This window comes from Moschus berezovskii, chromosome 21 (genome assembly GCF_049115385.1).
Source record: "Moschus berezovskii isolate FMDL1 chromosome 21, NW_MosBer_1.0, whole genome shotgun sequence".
NCBI lineage: Eukaryota > Metazoa > Chordata > Mammalia > Artiodactyla > Moschidae > Moschus > Moschus berezovskii.
In genome coordinates, this window is record NC_142480.1 from 49,562,984 (window position 1) to 49,582,417 (window position 19,434).

A 19,434-nucleotide genomic window follows, 5' to 3' on the forward strand; every position below is an offset into this window, starting at 1 on the left:
GGTAGAGAATCTGCCTGCCAATGCAGGAGACATGGGTTTGATTCCTGGGTTGGGAAGATCTCCTGGAGGAGGGCATGGCAATCCATTCCAGCATTCTTGCCTAGAGAGTCCCACGGACAGAGGAGTCTGGCAGGCTGCAGTCCATAGGGCCACCAGGAGTCAGAGACAATTGAAGCGAGTGAGCGTGCATGCATGCACACCTGCCCTCTTGGTGATTTGCCCTCATTCGTTCGTTGCCTTCCTCCTCCCCACCCTTCCCTTCATGTTACTATTCAGGTGTCCAGCCTTGGGCTAGTCTCTAAAGGTGAGACGGACAAGACATAATCCCGACCTCAGGGCTCCCGGTCTAGCACCTGCTCAGTGAATGTTTGCATGTGATTTGAACGTGTCTGTCTCTGGGGGGGGTCTTCCTTCATCCTCTCTGGGCCACCAACTATCCTGGGTGCCCCCAGCAGAACTCACCAAGGAGTGTCCATCTGACCAGCGGAAGTCCCCTTCGATGGTCTTGTCGTTCAGGCCAATCCACTGGTAGTCCTGGGCATTGTCTGGAGAAAGGACATGTGTATTGGGCACCTGAAGGTATCTGGGAGAAGCTTGAGTTCATCGAGACAGAGGGGATGGAGGGGTGGCAGGAGCTGGGTGCGTGCTTAGGAGCGCGCCCCCTGCCTCCGGGGTCCTGACAAGGGTCTCGATACATGCATGTTTGCAGTGCACTTGGGCCCACCTCCCTGAGGTGATGTAGACTGATGACAGGGCTAGTCTGAGGCTGACTCTGACAGACTGTGGGCTGTCCTGGGTACAGCAGAGCCACTGGGCCCTCAGCCTGTGGAAATGCCCCCTTTCCCTCCCTCGCTGCCCCCACTGGGCCCAAGTCCACTGACTGCTGGCCAGGGAGGCCCTTGGCTTGTGTGGCCATTCCCCTCGTGGGCCCTTGAGGCCCCACCGCACTCACTGTTGACAAACTCCTGCTCCTCGGGGGTGACGATGCTGCTCAGGTGTGACTGCTGCTTCCGGCACTGGCTCTCGGCGTCCACCCAGGTTGCCCGGTCAGGGAAGTGGCGGTAACAGTGGCCCTGGAACTTAGTCCAGCCCTCCTCGCACAGCTTCTGGTCTGCAATACAGGGCAGGGACTTGAGGAGAGGGCCGGGGGGCTGACTAGGGGTGGTGGATTCCTGTGTTCACCCTGCCTTCTGCGTCACACCCCAAAAGGCAGGGAGAGGACCCCTCATCCCACAGAGGCCTCTGGAAAATACCAGGGACCCTCTCTTTTTCTGATATCGCTTCCCATCCCCGAAGCTTTTCTCCTGTTGATGCCTGCTTGGCAGGACTGGCAGAGCTCAGCAGGCCAGGTAAAAAGAAGTGGGAAGGTTGGAGGTGTTGAGGATTAAGGACAACTTAAGGAGACGCTGAGGGGCTCCAGGGAGAGATGGGGTGACTGGGGAGTATGTGCAGGCAGCAGGAGCAGGCAGTGCTGGGGGCGTGGAATGGAAGCTTGGGTGGGGACAGAGGAGGAGAACCAAGTCCACTTTGGTCCAGAGAAGACACGGACCTCTAAGTCTTTTGATCAGAGTTGGCTCTAGCAGAGCACACAGTATTGACTTGGGGTCCACGACCCATGGTTTCTCACGTTATTTCTTGGTGGCGGATGAGAAGAGGGACTTCTCTCCCCCTGAATCTATATTGATAATGGGTTCTGAGTTCAGGAGAAAGTCCTGAGGTGGAAGTGTCTCGGAAGAGTCTTAGAAGAGTCTAGAGGGACAGACAGAGGCAGGCGTGTGCCAGAGCTGGTACGTGTCTTCCCAATTTGCCCTTGAACTTTATTTGCTTATTTATTGCCCTCCGTGAGGCATGAGGGATCTTAGTTCCCCAACTAGGGATCAAACCCATGCCCCTTGCAGTAGAAGCAGGGAGTCTTAACCACTGGACTGTTATGGAAGTCCCTCAGCTCAGCCTTTAGTGGTATGACATTGGTAGCTTCCCTGGCCCTTGTGGGAGTGTGGAATCTTAGAAACTGGCGGGTGCTATACATCCTCTTCGCGAGCCAGTTGTTAAACATCTACCAGTACAGCACTGGATGAAGGGAGTCCAAGTGCTTCTTTCTTCCCCTGGTGTCTCACAGGTGAAGGACTGTCCCTAGGGCCCTGCGGCTGAGTGTGGGGCCATGAACCTCTCAGGCTGTGTGGCAGCCTTCTGGCTGGGCAGTTCTAGGAAGCAAGGATCACTACTGCTTGGCAGGGTTGGAAGACAGACACAGAGAGAAGAGTTCGTGGTTGGCAGTTTTTGAAGAAGGAGGCAGAGCAGCAGGAAGTGCTTAGGAGGAGGTTGCTGGTCCCCCTGCCACCAACACCTTCCCCAAACGGTTTGGAAAGAAAGGCAGAGAGGCTTCAGAGATAACTGAGCACCTGAGGAAGCCACAGACATCATCCCAGGGCTGACTTGGGGGGTCAATTCTTGGACCCCCTCAGGGTCTGAGGGCTGAGCTGAGCTGGCAAAGCTGGAGGGAATAGCTGAGCCAGGAGGAACCAGGGTCCTGCAAAATGGAGGCTCTGGGGAAATAAGCAACAGACTTCCAGGAAGGCTACAAGAAGGCACAGGGCCACAGTCAAGGCTGGAAGCACCCGCTGGGGGTGGTGAGTGCTCAGGATTGGATGGGAGGAGAGAGGCAGCCCTGCTCAGCTGGGTGCCCAGGCCCAGGGCCCAGTTCTGGGGCTCTGGCAGTACGCTCTCTTTGCTGTATCAGAAGGCAGAGCCCTGTGCAGGCACCTCCTCACCAGGCCTGGCACCCAAGAGCTGTGATCTGGGTGGACATTCCAAACTCTTCTCTCTGTGGCAAATATTCTGGCATTTTGGGGAGAAAATCCTTGTAACTCCCCACTCCCATCCCAGGAAAGACCCGTTGTACCAATTACTTGGAGCCTTGGGGTGAAGGTGGAGGATGGGAGGCTGCAGAGAAGGAGGGTCCAGGCCAAGCCTTTTTGTCCAGAATTTCCTCCATCAGCTTGAAACCTTCCAAAACTATCTTCCCACGTTGATTAGGAGTTTCAGCTGCTGTCTGGAAGCTTCTGGGATGTAAACTTGAGGGTTCATTGTAAATGGCTTTGAGCCCCTAAACACTTCCAGTTCTGCCTGGATCATTGCTACTAACAACAGCAAGCTTTTCTGAGATGGGGTGGCCCTGAGACCCAGGAGGATGAGGAGACTAGGAAACACCAAAGGTGAGAGAGCTTCAGGCACAGTCTGGCCTCAGGAAGTTCCTGGCCCCTCCCCTTGGCAGGTTCTGGCCCAGATGCAGCAGCAGAGGGGTTGGCAAGAGGAAGCTCATCCAGTGTAGGGGGCACGGGTTTGATCCCTGGTTGGGAACTAAGATTCCACATGCCGCATGGTGTGGCCCCCAAAATTTTTTTTGTTTAAGAAGCAACAGGAAGCTCAGCTCCTGTCCTATGCAACGAGGCTCTGTTCTCTCTGGCTAGCCTTTTGCCTTGCACATGGAAGCGAGAAAGGAAGCACAGACTGGAGTGGTGTTGACACGGCAGCTGTCATGGTGGCAATGATGACAAGGTGACACGGAGCAGTCCCTGTGCATGTGTGACCTGAGCATACTGGTGACATGGGAGATCTCAGACAGACTGATCATAGCTCTTGCCAGAGAAGTAGTTAGCTTGGCCAGTGTGGTGCAGTGGCTCCCTGGGCCATGGAGGGGCCACTAAGGTCTCATGGGCAATACGGCAGGTAGACACAAGCCCATGGGCATGCTGGGAGGATCCATGGCCATCATCCAGAGCAAGGGCCAATGACTCCCACCTATAGCTTCCTTTGAGACAAACGCATGGGATAGGCTCTGTCTTCTTAGTCTGACACAGGCACCAACTTTGCTGGTGGCATCTGGCAGCCCTGGAGAAGGTTAGTATTTGAAAGTTTCCCCCAGAGTCCCACCTTCCAAAACACAGACTGGCCTGGCCTGCCTGGCTCTTCTGCGGTCAGGTCAGCCAGTGGACCAGGGGAAGGTTTCCGCAGGGAACAGCAAGAGAAGGAGTGAGAATGAGGGAGGCTGATTTCTCTGTTGTGGCCCCGGAAGTGGCTGCCTGGATGGATCTTGGGTTGGGGGGGAATCCAGCCAGGGCCTCGAACCTGTGGTTAGCAGGGAAGGGTGAGGGAGGAAGAGTGCAGCAGTTAGTAACATTAGCTGAAGCCGAGACGGCCGTACCAATCTCACACACGTCCCCTTGGTAGCTGGGAAGGCATAAGCATGTGAAAGAGTCGATGGCGTCCACGCAGGTGGCTCCATTCAGACAAGGGCTTGAGAGGCACTCGTCAATGTCTGCAAGAAACCAAGGGCCACCGTTAGGACTCCTGCCGGCAACTCCAGCTTCTCAATTGCACTGCAGCTTCTTTATGGGTGGCCAGCCCTGCGGTTCTCCACAGCCCTGGATCTCCTAAGAACTGTTGCTGCTGCTGCTGCCGCCGCCATCTTGGAGCACTGAGCCAAAGATCCAACAAGGGTTTTCTCGCATGTGTGTGATTCTTGACTGGCAAGCTTGGGGTACTGGAGCCAGGCTTCCCAGCGGGTGAAGAGACTCAACACGGCGGTGAGCAAGGACGCTGGAATTCAAACACTGGAAGCTCAGTGAGAGCTTGTTCTTTCCCCAACTTCTTCTGTCATTTTGAACCAAAGGAAGAGGACAGGCCATGCAGTACTAGAACAAACAAGCTAGAAGTGGTTTGCAGAGTACAGGTTCATGAGAAAATGGCAGCGTGGAATATTCACATGAGATTTTTTTTTTTTTTTGGTTGCAGAACCTTCTTTGTCTTCAGTGAATAAAAGTCTAGACTATCTTATAAAGATGAAGCCAACTTTGTTATCATGGGGGGATGGAACAGAAACCCAGTCTAATATCTCCCCATGTAATCTTCTCTTCCAGCCAAAGGCCTCAAAACAGGGACATCTCCAGTGAATCATGATTTCTAGAAGAGCTGCATCCTGGCCAGTGGGAGACCAGTGTTGGAAGATGGCGAGGCACTTAGTAAGTGGCCAGCCACCAGCACCAGCCTGGGATACTGGCAGGTCTCCATCTGCCTCATTCCCCAGAAGACTCTTCTCTCCTTCTGTTCTTCTGGTCCAAGATGTTCTTTGTGATCCATCTTTGTGGGACTTATACTGGTAAGTCATTGGCCTTTGCCTCATTTTCATCCATTAGCCAAGATGAGAACTGAAACTCCTAAACTAGTCTTTCTGTATCTTTCAGAGAAGCCAGAGACCTAGAAGATCCTTCTATGGTTTCTGTATTTGTTCTTCAAAGTTACCTGCTTGGTTCCTTCCTCTGAAAACACGACAAAAGGTACTGGAAGCTCCTCTTCCCAGGGGATTCATACAATTCTGGAATGAATAGATTCCACTGTCTTATAAGTCAGCACGATGCGTACAGCTATGTTCATACAAACTTCAGGACCTGATGTGCTGATGGGTGGTCTCCTCGTAGGCACCTTCCTAAATACTTTCCAGGACTTAGTTCTTACTTCTTAAGAATAGACTAGACTGTTAAAGTCAATCCTCTGAGAAGAAGAGAAAAGCACTTTCTTCTGGATCCTTTACACTAGTGTGTCACGGATGTCATCTAGACCTGAGTTGGGTTTGTGCTATTAGAGGCCCTGGAAATCTCAAGTCCTCAGGGAGGTCTCTCTTCCCATGAAGTTCTTGACTTCATTTCAGGGAGTTGTACACCATGGGCTAGAAACCACAAGTTCCAAGTTTGAAATTGTTCCAAGCAAAACCAAAATGCATGGAGGAACGGGCTGAAATCCCAGCATGCACTTGGATTCCCAGCATGCACCAGGATTCTCAGCAGCAGCAGTAGCAGCAATAGGTCAGGCCGGTGGGCTGGGCAGAAGCTGGGGGAGGCTCTTTGGCTTCTACTGTTGTCTTTTGGTCCATTAGCGTCATTATGGGAGATGGGAAGCACTGGGCAAAGGGGTATTAAGCAAATGTAGGCGCTAAAGCAGTTGTACAGAGCAGGGGCGGGGGTGACCCTTGGGAAGAAGAGCTAGACATCAACCCTGGGGCCTCTGGCCAACCCACGGGGGAGAGGGTGGGAGGGCAGAGGCCCAAGGGAGGTCAGGCCCGGTGGCCTCCAGTGGTCCCAGAGGCTTGTTTTACATCACTTGCCCTCCCCAGGTGGTCTGAGCCCTGGGACAGTGCATTTTCCTTTGTTGTGTTTGGCCAGGGCACAGAATCTGAGAAGGCTGCTGGGACTGAAACTCAAGCAACTAGTTTCCTGGGCTCAGAAGCTGTTTCATGCAGCACCCAAGATTCACAGACGAGGAGGGAAGGAGGGGCCATAATCCTGAAGACCTGAGAGTGGCACTGGGGCAACTTAGGCAGTCAGCAGTATGGAGAGGGTGAGACATCCTGGGGGAGGCCTTCTCTTTAGTCACTCAGGCCTGTGGTGCCTCCTCTCCTCTTCCTCTGATTAGAAGAGCCATTCTGGTCCTGATTCGCCCACCTCTTTCAGTGAAGGCAGTTAGAACACTGCTTGTCTTTTGGAACCATGAGAACAGTTGGGTTGGGCCCTGCTGTACTTTGGGGACCCCAGACAAGGTGACAGTAGATGGAGAATGTGAAGGAACTTATAGTTCTTCACATAGCATAACTATGTGAAGGAATAGAGGAAAGAGAGGGAGCCATTATCTCCCAAGAATCTTCTCTGAGCCAGACACCATATCTCACAACCACTTATCCTCCAAGTGTCCCTAGAGCATGGATGTCATTGTGTCATATTATAGATAATAAAACAAATGAAGTGACCTGCCCATTCTGGTAAGAAGGGGAGACAGATTGGAGGAGATGGAGGAGAGAATTAGACCATGAGGATGAAAGCCAGGCCTCTGTTATACGTGGAGAGAGAGAGACACTGGAGTCCTGGATCTCAGCATCTCATTACCATTTGTGTCTCTCCGGCCAAGGGCTCACAGGTCATCACTGAGTAGGGACTCTGAGTCCGCTTTCCACTACTCTAACCAAAAGGGATTTTTTGTTCCTGAACAAGGCTTTCTAGTGATGTTGCTAGCTAAGAACCCCTGGTAAAGGTGATGGGAATAAAGATACTTGCAAATAATCACCTTGGCCTCTGAACTGGAGAACTCAGGCCTCTACCCTGAATAGATCTTGTCCAGCTGTTGCCTGGGTCAGAACTCAAGACATCCAACTTAGAGTTTGTTTACAGAAAAAGTTGAGTGAAGTGACAGCAGGTGCTTTTACTCATGTGATATCCAACCAAAGGGGTTGCACTCATAAATACCATGGTATGAGTGCTACCCCTCAAGTGGTTCAGGCTATATGTGATGACCCTGGACATGACTTTACTGAACAAGGATGGGGGGAAATCCCCTCAAGAAGCACAGAGGCAGTTTCTTAGCTCAACAGATGCTCCACACCCTGCAAAGACCTAGGATCAATCAGGATGAACAGAATTGAACATATATACTTGCTTTCTGGTATATCACAATTGATAGTAGGACTATGTGTGTGTGCTCAATTGTGTCTGACTCTTTGCCACCCCATGGATTGCAGCCTGCTAGGCTCCTCTGTCCAGGGAATGCTCCAGGAAAGAATGCTAGAGCAGGTTGCCATTTCCTACTCCAGGAGAAGGACTATAACACCATATTTATCAGTTCCAATTAGCTTTAAAAACAAGCATGACTAACGTTATAGTTATTTATACTGTCAAGTCTTTTATAGTTTAAAGGTTGATCTTGTAATATCCTACTTCTTAAATTCAATTAGTTGCCTGTTAAAATCTGCCTGTGGACTTCTTGGATATGTCAAGTCAAGACATAATTTGTATTTTCACTTGTAACCCTGTATTTTTACTTGCTTTGAAAACATTTCCCCCAATCCCCAGGGATAAGGTTTCACTGGAATTCAAGCATCACCCCACTGGAGGAAGAGACAGTGTCGGATCATAGATCAGAATCTCAAATCCACAAAGTGAAAAATGTCAATAAAACAGAAAAGAGTCTGATTAAAATTTAAGTTCATGCCCTTCTAACCATGGAGTTTAGAGAAATCCAGGCAATGCCAGTGATTGCTGGGAAACTGAATGTGAGATCTGATTTCTTAAACTTAGTTGCCCATTAGAATCATTGTGATAGTTAATTTTTAGATTAAAAAAAATTTACCAATACCAACAGAGTCCCTCTCCAGACCAAGTGAATCAGAATGGCTCAGGGTGGGGCCCAGGTATGGCACTTTTAAAAAGGATTCCAGCATTTCCCTGGTGGTACAGTAGATAAGAATCCACCGGCCAGTGCAGGAGATGTGGGTTCGATCCCTGGTCTGGGAAGATTCCACATGCCACAGGGCAACTAAGCTGGTGTGCCACTACTAAACCCATGTACTGTAACTACTGAGGCCTGTAAGTCTAAAGCCTGTGCTCTGCAACAAGAGAAACCACTGCAATGAGAAGCCCAAGCACTTGAGAGTAGCCCCCACTTGCCCCAACTTGAGAAAGTCCATGCACAGCAACAAAGACCCAGGGTAACCAAAAATAAAGAAATAAAAGTATCCCAGGTGATTCTAAGGAGCTGCCAGGATTGAAACCTCAGGATCAGGAATCTAATTACTATGGAAAAGACTGTGTTAACAATGGAAGTGAGGAGGGTGCTTCTGCTTTTTAAGTTGATAGGAATAGGATAGTCTCGCTTTTTTTGGCCACATCTCATGGCCTGTGAGACCTTAGTTCCCCCACCAGGGATCAAACCTGCACCTCCTGCAGTGGAAGCGAAGAGTCTTATCCACTGGACTGCCAGGGAACTCTCCGGTTCAGCGCTTAACTGCCAAAGAATCTGTAGTAGTAGTAGTGCTCAGCGGCTAGTTGTGTCTGACTCTTCGCGATCTCATGGACTGTAGCCCTCCCAGCTCCTCTGTCCATGGGATTTATCAGATAAGAATACTGGAGCGGGTGCCATCTCCAGTATGGCAATACTGGTTGCCATCTCCTACTCCAGGGGATTTTCCCAACCCAAGGATTGAACCTTCATCTCTTGCGTCTCCTGAGTTAGCAGGCAGATTTTTTACCACTGTGCCACCTGGGAAGCCTTGCTAAATAATCTGAGTATTCATTAAGCATTTATTTTGCTGTAAAGAGTACAGATTAATAATTTGTCAGGAACTTGTTTACAGAACGCTGACTAAACAAGATGACACAGATCTATAAGGCCTTTTAACAACCTGTAATTCCTGGTTCTAGGGCCACATCACAGATGGGTGATCTATGGATGCTGGACACCATCTGCAGTCCTTTTGGAAGCACCAAGTCTTGAGTTAAATGGAACAGGAGTGACTTGGGACCCCAGGGGTATCGTGGTGGGCATTGAGATGCCAGATTTTGCACGTGGATTACTCTTACTACTGGCTCTTTAGAGATGACAAAGCTTTTCATAATCAGTGGCATGAGAGACAGAAAAGGGAACCTGTAAGATGTACATGGATGATCTTTATCCTCACAGCAGTGTTTCTCAGCTCTGCCTGAATGCTGGAGTCACCTGGGAGTTTAAAAAACCCCAGTGCCAAGGCCACAGGACTATTCGAATCAGAGTCTGTAGGGGTGGGACCGAAGCACCAGGTCTTAAAGCAGAGAACCACTATCTTTGACACTGTTTACAAATGAGGTAGCGAGGGCTCGTCTGTGTCTAGTTGAACCAATGTGATACTATAGCCACTCTTCATTCTCGTTCCCCTGAAATTTAGCTTCTAGCTTTTTAAGACCAACAACTGGTTGTTATGTTCAAGAGAAGGTTTCTTATTCAGCTGGATGTGTTAAGCAGTGAAGACCTCAATTTTTTTTTTTTAAATCACAAATTCATTTCTTGGATATTAGCACACAAATGTTTTAGATAAAAAAAGTGTTAGAAATTGTTAGTTGCTCAGTCATGTCCAACTTTTTGTGATCCTATGGACTCTAGCCTGCCAGGCTCCTCTGTCCAAAAATTTCTCCAGGCAAGAATAGTGGAGTTCAGTTCAGTTCAGTTCAGTCGCTCAGTCGTGTCCGACTCTCCGCGACCCCATGAATCCTCCCTGTCCATCACCAACTCCCGGAGTAGTGGAGTAGGTAGTCATTTTCTTCTCTAGGGGATCTTCTTGACCCAGGGGTTGAACCTGGGTCTCCTGCATTGCAGGCATATTCTGTACCATCTTTGATACCAGGAAATTATATCCCAGAAAAAGAACTAATAATATGCTATTAAAATAATGCCTATTAATATAATTCAAACTAAATGGCCAATTGATTAGGTAATTACTGAACAGATCTAATTGTTAATTGAAATAATAAAAGTGTTTCCTGAACTGGTCACTGTAATCATCTTTTAACCCAGTTGGTTAGTTAAGTCACTCAGTGTGTCTGACTCTTTGTGACCCCATGGACTGTATGTAGCCTGCCAGGCTTCTCAGTCCATGGAACTTTCCAGGCAAGGATGCTGGAGTGGGTTGCCATTTCCTTCTCCAGGGGATCTTCCTGACCCAGGGATCAAATCCACGTCTCCCGCACTGCAGGCAGATTCTTTACCGTCTGAGCCAGTTGGTTGGGATATGCATTAATTGCAGAGTATTTTGCACTCTTATCTGCCACCACATGCACAGAACAGAATAGTTTTGAAGACCTCAGTTCTTGATTGGACTCACTCAGTGGAGTTAGGCAAATTGCTTAACCTCTAGGGGCTGCACTTTCAAATGGACATGATTACTAGGCTCTCAGAGCTGCCTGGAAAGAAACTGTGGGAAGGAACGCCCATTGGAAATATACATGATTAAAGAAAAGCTGTCTTTAGAGCAGATTAACTAAGGCCCATTGTCACCTACTGCTAATTTCAGAGGTGCCAGGACGTGAGCCTTGCTGCATGACTTCTGATACCAGTGTTCCATTTTTGTTTCAAGTATCAGGTTGGAGAAGGAGTTGCTAAGAATGGAGGTGTCAGAAGATACTAAAAGAGGGCAAGGGGGATCTGATCCTGGTGGCTGCCCCCATCCCAGAAGCCCTGCTGGGCCCTGAGTCTGTTCCTCGAGGACCCAGGCTGGGCTGGCTGACAGAGCTGAGCTCCACAGCACTTCACCCAAGACGGGCGCCCTGCTGCTCTCCACCTGCACACCCAGACCTGGGAGGGGACGTGTCTGCACACCTGGCAAGACATCCACCAGAAAGACAGAGTCACTTCTGCTGCCGACCGAGGACTCTCTGTGCTGCAAAGCACACCAGGTCTCCCCAAGTGTTCATCAGCGGTGGTCTCTCCCAGGACAGAGGTAGGGCTCTGACCTCCCCGTGGGGGTGGAAGACAGAGGGGTGTGTCTACAGCCCCTGGGGTCACTGTGGCTCAGTGGAAGCACTGTTCCCTTGGTAGAAAGGCCAGGACCTTCCTAGGAGAACCAACCTTCTCTGGCCACAGAGGTCTATAGAGTTCTCAGTCATGGCCCCTACGTGTGGGCAGAGGCTGATCCCAAAGGGGAAGAGAGTGAATAGTATACGTCCTAGAGCCTGTTTGTATGTATACATTTCCTATGTAAGTGCCAAGTATACAGCAGGTTTATATTAGGAGTGTGTATATATTAAGAGTATATAACTCATTCACAGTAATTTCCCTACATGTGAGCCTTCAAGTTGCAAACTTTCAAAGATGCGAACGTGCGTGTGGTTGAAGCAAGGAACCAGAACCCGTGCCGTCAGCATCAGGCATGCGTGACGTGGCAGCGTGCCCTCGTCTCCTGTTGCTGACGACCCTTCATCTCCACCATCTCCCAGCTCCTGTCCCTCCTCCATCAGCAGCTCTTCTTGCCTGTTCACTCGAGGCCAGCGCCTGTAGGCCAGTGTTAGACTTCTCAAGGTACTGTCCTCCAGCACTTCTCAAGGTACTGTCCTGTATGATTAAAGATGTTTTCTTTGTTTCTGTGTTTGTTTTGTATGTGTTATTTGTGTGAAAAGTATTATAAACCTATTACAGTACAGCACTCTAGCCAATTGTATTAGTTGGGTACCTGGGCTAATTTTGTCAGACCTAGAACAAACTGCACTTACAAATGTGGTCTTCGTACAGAACTCATTTACATGGAGGGGACTTGCTGTATTATTTTGCATATATATTGGTATCTATATTAATGTACCTTTGTGTAGGATGTAAAGGCATTTTGCATGTGTCTTAGGAATGAAGCCCTTTAATGGAAGGCCTTGGGTCTCAGATTTCTAAATCCAGACACAAGTAGGGGCAAGGATATGGAGGCAGTGCAGAGAGCTAACCCAAGAATCTGAGCTTGGAGGGAACTGGCCATTTCTTCCCTCAAGGGTGGTGATGTTGATGAGCTGAAACGTCCTCATGGCCACAGGCCTCCAGGTGCTCAGGGAGCGACACATAGATTCTATCATCTCATTTTGGGAGCCACCTCCAGTCAGAGGATTCCCCAGACTCCTCACTTATCTCACAAGCTGTTTGGAAAAACAGAGGCCCCAGCATGGTGGGTGCTCAAGGGTGGGACTCTGCTGGGTCATAGCTGACCTGCAGCCATGAATCCTGGAGCTGGGAGTGATGAGTTCTCTCTGTGTCATCTCATTTAAGGCAAGAAAGGTACTCAAACCCCACCGAGGCCTAAGCACAGAGGGGACAATAGGGGCTTTCCCAGAGGGGTCCACGCTGCATGATGCAGGACAGTCTGCCCTCGGACTTACCCTCCCAGGGACTTTGGGGCGTGACTGGCTCTTCAATACACTCCCCTAGCTCAACATTTTTTTGAAGTCTCCAGCTTTATCTTCAAAATTCAAGCACCTTTTAGATTTTGCTCATGAAACAATCACTGGCTTGACAAAAAAAAAGAGCTACTTCTCAGTTTAATGACTTTTTTCTCCTAAACTATCATGCAGAACAGACCCTCTAGAAAGACATGCCATGTTTATCCTGTGGCTGCTACCCCAACATGTCACTATGTACTCTCCTACACCAGTGTGACAAGAAGCCTGCACCTCAGGTGACCTTGGATGCCTCCTCCCAACCCTTCTGTCTGCACCCCCATGGCTGCTGAGGGTCTTACCTACATTGCAGTGCTTGCCAGTGTGGCTGAGGGGGCACAAGCATATGACGTGTCCCTCCGTCTCCTGGCAGGTCCCAGTGCTACAGGGCTTCTCGGCACAGGAACTGGTAGAGGCTGCAACCCCCAGGGAGAGGCTGGGCATCAAGAATGTAGCTGCCTGGGGTACAGTGCAGCCTCCAAGACCTGCGGGGTGGGGCCCCAGGCCACAGAAACCCACAAGGCTGGTTTTGGGTCAACATGATTTCTGGGGATTCTCTCCCTCCTGAGCCCCTGCTTCTGGTGGGGCTGAATTCTCTGATTGGACTCTCAGTACACAGGGGGATGCAAGGGGTCCCAGAAAATAAAGGAAAACCAGCAGCTGCTGGGTTTGTGTCAAGGCGAGACCATTAATACAGTGCAGAGGAGGGTTTACTTGCACAGGGTCAGGGTGAGGACCCAGGGTCCAAAGGCAGGACACAGCTGAAGTGATGCATCATATTAACTTGAACTGTGCAGATTTTAACCCTGCACAAAGTAAATATTGGCACATAGATGTCATCAGCAGATTCATTCTCTCCTCTCACACTCATTCCATGGGCCAGGGGCAGAAGAATTTCCAGCACTATCTAAACAGTACTCCTCGTGCTGAGTACAGATAGTTGAGTTCACATATAAATGTTTGCATGATGTAACTCTACTGTGACCATAACAATTTTGAACCTACAAGTGTGTACTGTGTGCAAAAGATATAGCCTTGTTCTCGACATATTTATATCTCATTTACTCTCCCCTGGTACTACTGCTGTTTTACAGATGAGGCTCAGAGAGGTTAAGAAACTTGCCTAAGCCTGCACAGCTCAGAACCTTGAGTCTACACTGCTTCCTACCATGCTACAGTCTGAATCACTCCGACCCACTTAAAGGAAAATAATCCCAACTGTACCTGTTGTGGTTGCCTCTGAATCATCTGTCCCTCCTGCGGAGGCTGGGATAGAAGCATCAGTTGGGGAGGTGGCTGTGTCGGTTGTTTGGCTCTCTTCTCCTGAGTGCACGGGGCTTGATGATTCGATTTCTAGACGCGCCTCTGCAGGGTGCTGGGTCTGCTGAGTCCACTCGGATTCTGGGGTGGTGGTGCTGATGACAATATCCAGCCCCGAGGTGTGGCCAGACAGGTCTCCACTGGTGTCAGTCCTGTCTCCAGAAGCCAGGGGAGTGGCAGGTGAGCCCGATGCCTCTACGCTCATGTCAAAGGTGGTGGTTGACTCTCCACTCACTTCTGGGGTGGCCAAGCCCTCTGTGGGGCCTTCTGGAAAGGCTGAGGGGCTGCCGCTCACTCCCAGGCCTGAGGTTCCCTCCAGATCAGCTTCATGGAAGGCGGAGGTGGTTTCACTCAGGTTAGGGGACCCAGAAGCTCCTCCGCTTGCCGCGGGGGCAGCAGACGCTCCCACCTCAGCCTCAGGATAGGCCGATGTCTCACCGCTGGATTCTGGGACTGATGACGCTTCTACCCCCGATCCAGGGAACCTTGGCACATCCCCAGACGCAGAGCCTTCACCACTGGATTCAAAAATCTGGGGGGTGTATGTTACAGGGGGTCTCTGGCCCAGTTCCTGGGAAACGGTTGGTTCAGTAACACCCTCCACCAACTCAGATGTGATTAACGTAACTTCTGGAAGTCCGGAGGCCTCCCCAATGGTGCTTGTGGCTGCAGAGGATTCCCCACTTACATCAGTGGGGCCAGAAAAGTCCCCACTAAAATATGGAGTACTTGTGGGCTCCCCACTGGGCTCCATTAGCCCAGACTGAAGCCCACTTTGGTCCAAAGATCCCAAATGGTCTCCAGACATGTCTGGTGCTCCAGAAGGGGCACCACTAAGTTCCAGAATGCCTGAAGGCCCTTCTCCTGCTTCTTGGGCAGTTGGAGCCTGGGTTACAGATTCCACCAAAGTCCTGTCTACAAAAGAGACAGTGGGGAAACCAGACGGAAGTCCACTGCTGTCATATGCTCCAGAGGGCAGGCTGCTCCCACTCTCAGCTCCGGAGGCTTCTCCACTGACCTCAGTTACTCCGCTTGGCAGGCCACTGTATTCTGGAGGCTGGGACGTAAACCCACTGGAGTCAGTTGCTCCAGAAGACAGTCCACTGACATCCACTAGCCCAGATGTGCCTGAGAGACCCGCTTCTCCTGAAGGGAGGCCACTGAGTTCCACAGATCCTAAGCCTTCTTCTTCTTTAAATGTCGTTGGGGTCACTTCAACCAAACTGGTGTCCACGAACGTAATGCCAGAAGATTCACCACTGCCACTCACAGCACTGGAAACCAGGTCAGGGATCCCGGATGTTGTCCCACTGAACTCTGGCAAACCCGATGGTTGCCCACTGAGATCAGGGATCCCGGGTGCTTCTCCACTCAGGTCGGTTATGCCAAATGGTGGACCAAGGCCAGAAAGAATTCCAGAAGCTTCTCCACTGATTTCTGGCTGTCCAGAGGGCAGTCCACTAAGCTCAGTCACGCCAGATATTTCTCCAGAAAACCCTGATGGCTGCCCACTGACTTCAAGAAGCCCGGAAGTTTCCCCACTAATGTCAGGAAACCCTGAGGGCTGTCCACTGACACCAAAGAGTCCAGAGGTTTCCCCACTGATGTCAGGAGACCCAGATGCTTGGCCACTGAGTTCAGCTCCTGAAGAGAGTCCGCTTGCTCCTCCACTAATGTCCAACTCACTGAAGGGCAGCCCAGATGTTTCTCCAGCACCGCTGATGTCAATGGTTCCCCTTCCTTCCAGTTCACCTGCTGTGGTGGCTGTGACGACTTCCACCAATGTAGTATCCACTAGGGAGACAGTTGGGAACCCAGATGGAAGTCCACTGAAGTCAGGAAGGCCAGAGGATGGGCCACTTCCAAGGTCCACCCCAGAATACTCACCACTAAATCCAGAAGGAAGACCACTTGCTTCTGGAGCTTGCCCACTTCTTAGAGTTACAGAAGGTATTCTGCCAAGGTCCAAGGCTCCAGAAGCTGACCCAGTCAAGTCTTCTTTTCCAGAAGTCAACCCACTAAGATCCCCAGCTCCAGAAGCAGAAATCTCCAGACCTTCCCTTCCAGAAGGAAGTCCACCAAGGTCCCCTATTCCAGAAGCAGAAGTCTCTAGATGATCCTCTCCTCCAGAAGGAAGTCTACTAAGGTCCTCTACTCCAGAGGCAGAGATCTCTAGATGACCTTCTCCAGAAGGAAGAACACTGAGGTCCTCTACTCCAGAGGCAGAAACTTCTGGACCTTCTCCAGAAGGAAGTCTACTGAGGTCCTCTACTCCAGAGGCAGAGATCTCTAGATGACCTTCTCCAGAAGGAAGAACACCAAGGTCCTCTACTCCAGAGGCAGAGACTTCTGAAACTTCTCCAGAAGGAAGTCTACTGAGGTCCTCTACTCCAGAGGCAGAGATCTCTAGATGACCTTCTCCAGAAGGAAGAACACCGAGGTCCTCTACTCCAGAGGCAGAGATCTCTACATGACCTTCTCCAGAAGGAAGAACACTGAGGTCCTCTACTCCAGAGGCAGAGATTTCTGGACCTTCTCCAGAAGGAAGTCTGCTGAGATCCTCTACTCCAGAAGCAGAGACTTCTGGACCTTCTCCAGAAGGAAGTCCACTAAGGTCCTCTACTCCAGAAGCAGAGACTTCTGGACCTTCTCCAGAAGGAAGTCTGCTGAGATCCTCTACTCCAGAAGCAGAGACTTCTGGACCTTCTCCAGAAGGAAGTCCACTAAGGTCCTCTACTCCAGAAGCAGAGACTTCTGGACCTTCTCCAGAAGGAAGTCTACTAAGGTCCTCTACTCCAGAGGCAGAGATTTCTGGACCTTCTCCAGAAGGAATTCCACTGAGGTCTTCTACTCCAGAGGCAGAGATCTCTAGATGACCTTCTTCTCCAGAAGGAAGTCCACTGAGGTCCTCTACTCCAGAGGCAGAGATTTCTGGACCTTCTCCAGAAGGAAGTCTACTTAGGTCCTCTACTCCAGAGGCAGAGATCTCTAGATGACCCTCTCCTCCAGAAGGAAGTCCACTGATGTCTTCTACTCCAGAGGCAGAGATCTCTAGATGACCCTCTCCTCCAGAAGGAAGTCCACTGATGTCTTCTACTCCAGAGGCAGAGATCTCTAGATGACCCTCTCCTCCAGAAGGAAGTCCACTTGTGTCCTCTACTCCAGAAGCAGAAACTTCTGGGCCCTCACCCCCAGAGGGCAACCTGTCAACTTTAGGAGCACTGGTCCATGTAATTCTCTCTTCTTCCCCTGAAGGTAGTCCACTTTCCACAGGCAGGCCTGAGCTCACTGTAGAGGTGAGCCCACTGGAGTCAAGGTCTTCCGAGGGCAGTCCACTTGCACTTTCCCCTGAGGGCTGCCCACTTAAGTCTAGGTGTCCTGAAATTTCCCCACTGCCTGTGAAGTCACCACTGACTTCGGGCACCCCAGATACCTCCCCAGAGCTTGGCAGCTCAGTCCTGCTGGGTACTGGGGCTGAAAGTGTGGATGGCTCCTCGGAAGGGAATGGCTTCTCTGAGGGGAATGGCTCCTCTGAGGGGAATGGTTTCTCTGAGGGGAAAGGCTCCTCTGAGGGGATTGGTTTCTCTGAGGGGAATGGTTCCTCTGGGGGAAATGGCTTCTCTGAGGGGAATGGCTCCTCTGAGGGGACTGGCTTCTCTGAGGGGAACAGTTCCTCTGGGGGGAATGGCTTCTCTGAGGGGAATGGCTCCTCTGAGGGGACTGGCTTCTCTGAGGGGAACAGTTCCTCTGGAGTGAATGGTTTTTCTGAGGGGAACAGTTCCTCTGGGGTGAATGGTTTTTCTGAGGGGAACGGTTCCTCTGAGGGGAACGGCTTCTCTGAGGGGAATGGCTTCTCTGAGGGGAACGGCTTCTCTGAGGGGAACAGTTCCTCTGGGGGGAATGGTTTCTCTGAGGGGAATGGTTCTTCTGGGCGGAATGGTTCCTCTGAGGGGAACGGCTTCTCTGAGGCTGAGGGAACTTCTGTTGCAGAAGGGCCTTCTGTGTGCTCCTCTGTTGCTGCGCCAGTGGGAGGCCATGTAGGAGGGATCCCTGGAAGAAAGGAAGAAGAAAGACGAGGTGTGAATTTAGTAATTCTGCCCCATTTTAAGCTCATGCAGAGAAGCTGAATCCCATTCCTTCCACAGTAAGACTTTTTCCTCAAGTGCTCAGAGATGTGTCTAGCCATTTTCTAATGGACCCTCACACAGACATTTGGGAGAATGGGGACCAGGAAACTCCCTACCACCCTCAGGCTCTGCTTTGTGAGACTCTAGGGGGCACCACCCACACAAGTCACGGTATGTGAGAGCCTGGCTGCCGCTGAAGGTCACCTTCTTTCAAGTGCTTTTACACTGTCACCTCATTTATCAGAACTATGATTTTTAAAGTGTGGTCTTTGGACCATCAGCATTGCATCAGCTGGGAGAAGGACAGAAAAGAAGATTCTCAGGTCCCTCCCCAGCTCCACTGAATTAGGAATTCTGGGGCAGGACATGGCACAATGTGTTTTAACATTTATGCCCTTATGTTTGGGGCAGACATGGCATAATGATTTTAATATCCTGACCACGCTGATAATCCTTGTAAGTGAGAATTGTGCACCAGAACTTATCCCTCTGAGGCCAAGAGGGATGTTGGCAAAATTACATCAACTTTTTCCATTCCGAGAACCCTAATAGGGCTAATAGAGAGGACTTAGAAAAGAGAGAGAGAGAGAAAAAAAGAAAGAAACCCCATAACTCTAAATAATTATGGTTACATTATTTCCTTTCTGTCCTTTGGCATTGAAAAATAACTAGCTGGGATTGTACCTTACATGTATTTTTGGGCTAATTTCCCAGGCAGAGAACCTGAGCACAGAGGGTGCTGGGTCCCAGTGGTCAGGTTCACAGCCTACTCTCACTTAAAGGAGAATCCTGGATAAGAGTGGGGAGCTCAGGAACTGTGGTGGCATGCATGCAAGAGGATTTTAGGTGGATATTTATCTATCTATTTAAGCACACATACACATGTACGTGTGCATGCTCTGTCACTTCAGTCGTATCTGACTCTTTGTGACCCCATAGACTGTAACCCGCCAGACTCCCCTGTCCATGGGATTCTCCAGGCATGGATACTGGAGTGGGCTGCCATGCCCTCCTCCAGGGAATCTTCCCAACCTAGGACTCAAACCCAGGTCTCCCATACTGCAGGCAGTTTCTTTACCACTGAGCCACCAGGGAAGTCCCCCACACGCATACACATATACGTAAATATATACACACACCACATATCAGAAAATAGCCACTTATGGACATTACATTTTTGGTTTCTTGTCAAAAGTAAGTCAATTTAAAGAAAAGGTCCAGAAAAA

At 50.3% G+C, this 19,434-nt stretch overlaps 1 protein-coding gene across 3 annotated transcripts in view; it reads right to left on the bottom strand.

The window, feature by feature from the left end:
* Positions 1 to 19,434, bottom strand: part of ACAN (aggrecan) — a 38,750-nt gene that overhangs the window by 2,425 nt on the left and 16,891 nt on the right. The window contains exons 11-15 of one of the 3 annotated variants that reach the window (XM_088829797.1): positions 18,061 to 18,131; positions 13,986 to 17,736; positions 4,205 to 4,318; positions 953 to 1,111; positions 463 to 545 (exon numbers count right to left, since the gene is read on the bottom strand). In XM_088829797.1, coding sequence (XP_088685923.1) covers positions 463 to 545; positions 953 to 1,111; positions 4,205 to 4,318; positions 13,986 to 17,736; positions 18,061 to 18,131 — 4,178 coding nt within the window. Of the gene's footprint in view, positions 1 to 462; positions 546 to 952; positions 1,112 to 4,204; positions 4,319 to 13,985; positions 18,132 to 19,434 lie in introns of all 3 variants that reach the window. The other 2 variants (XM_088829798.1, XM_088829796.1) reach the window with 2 other exon arrangements.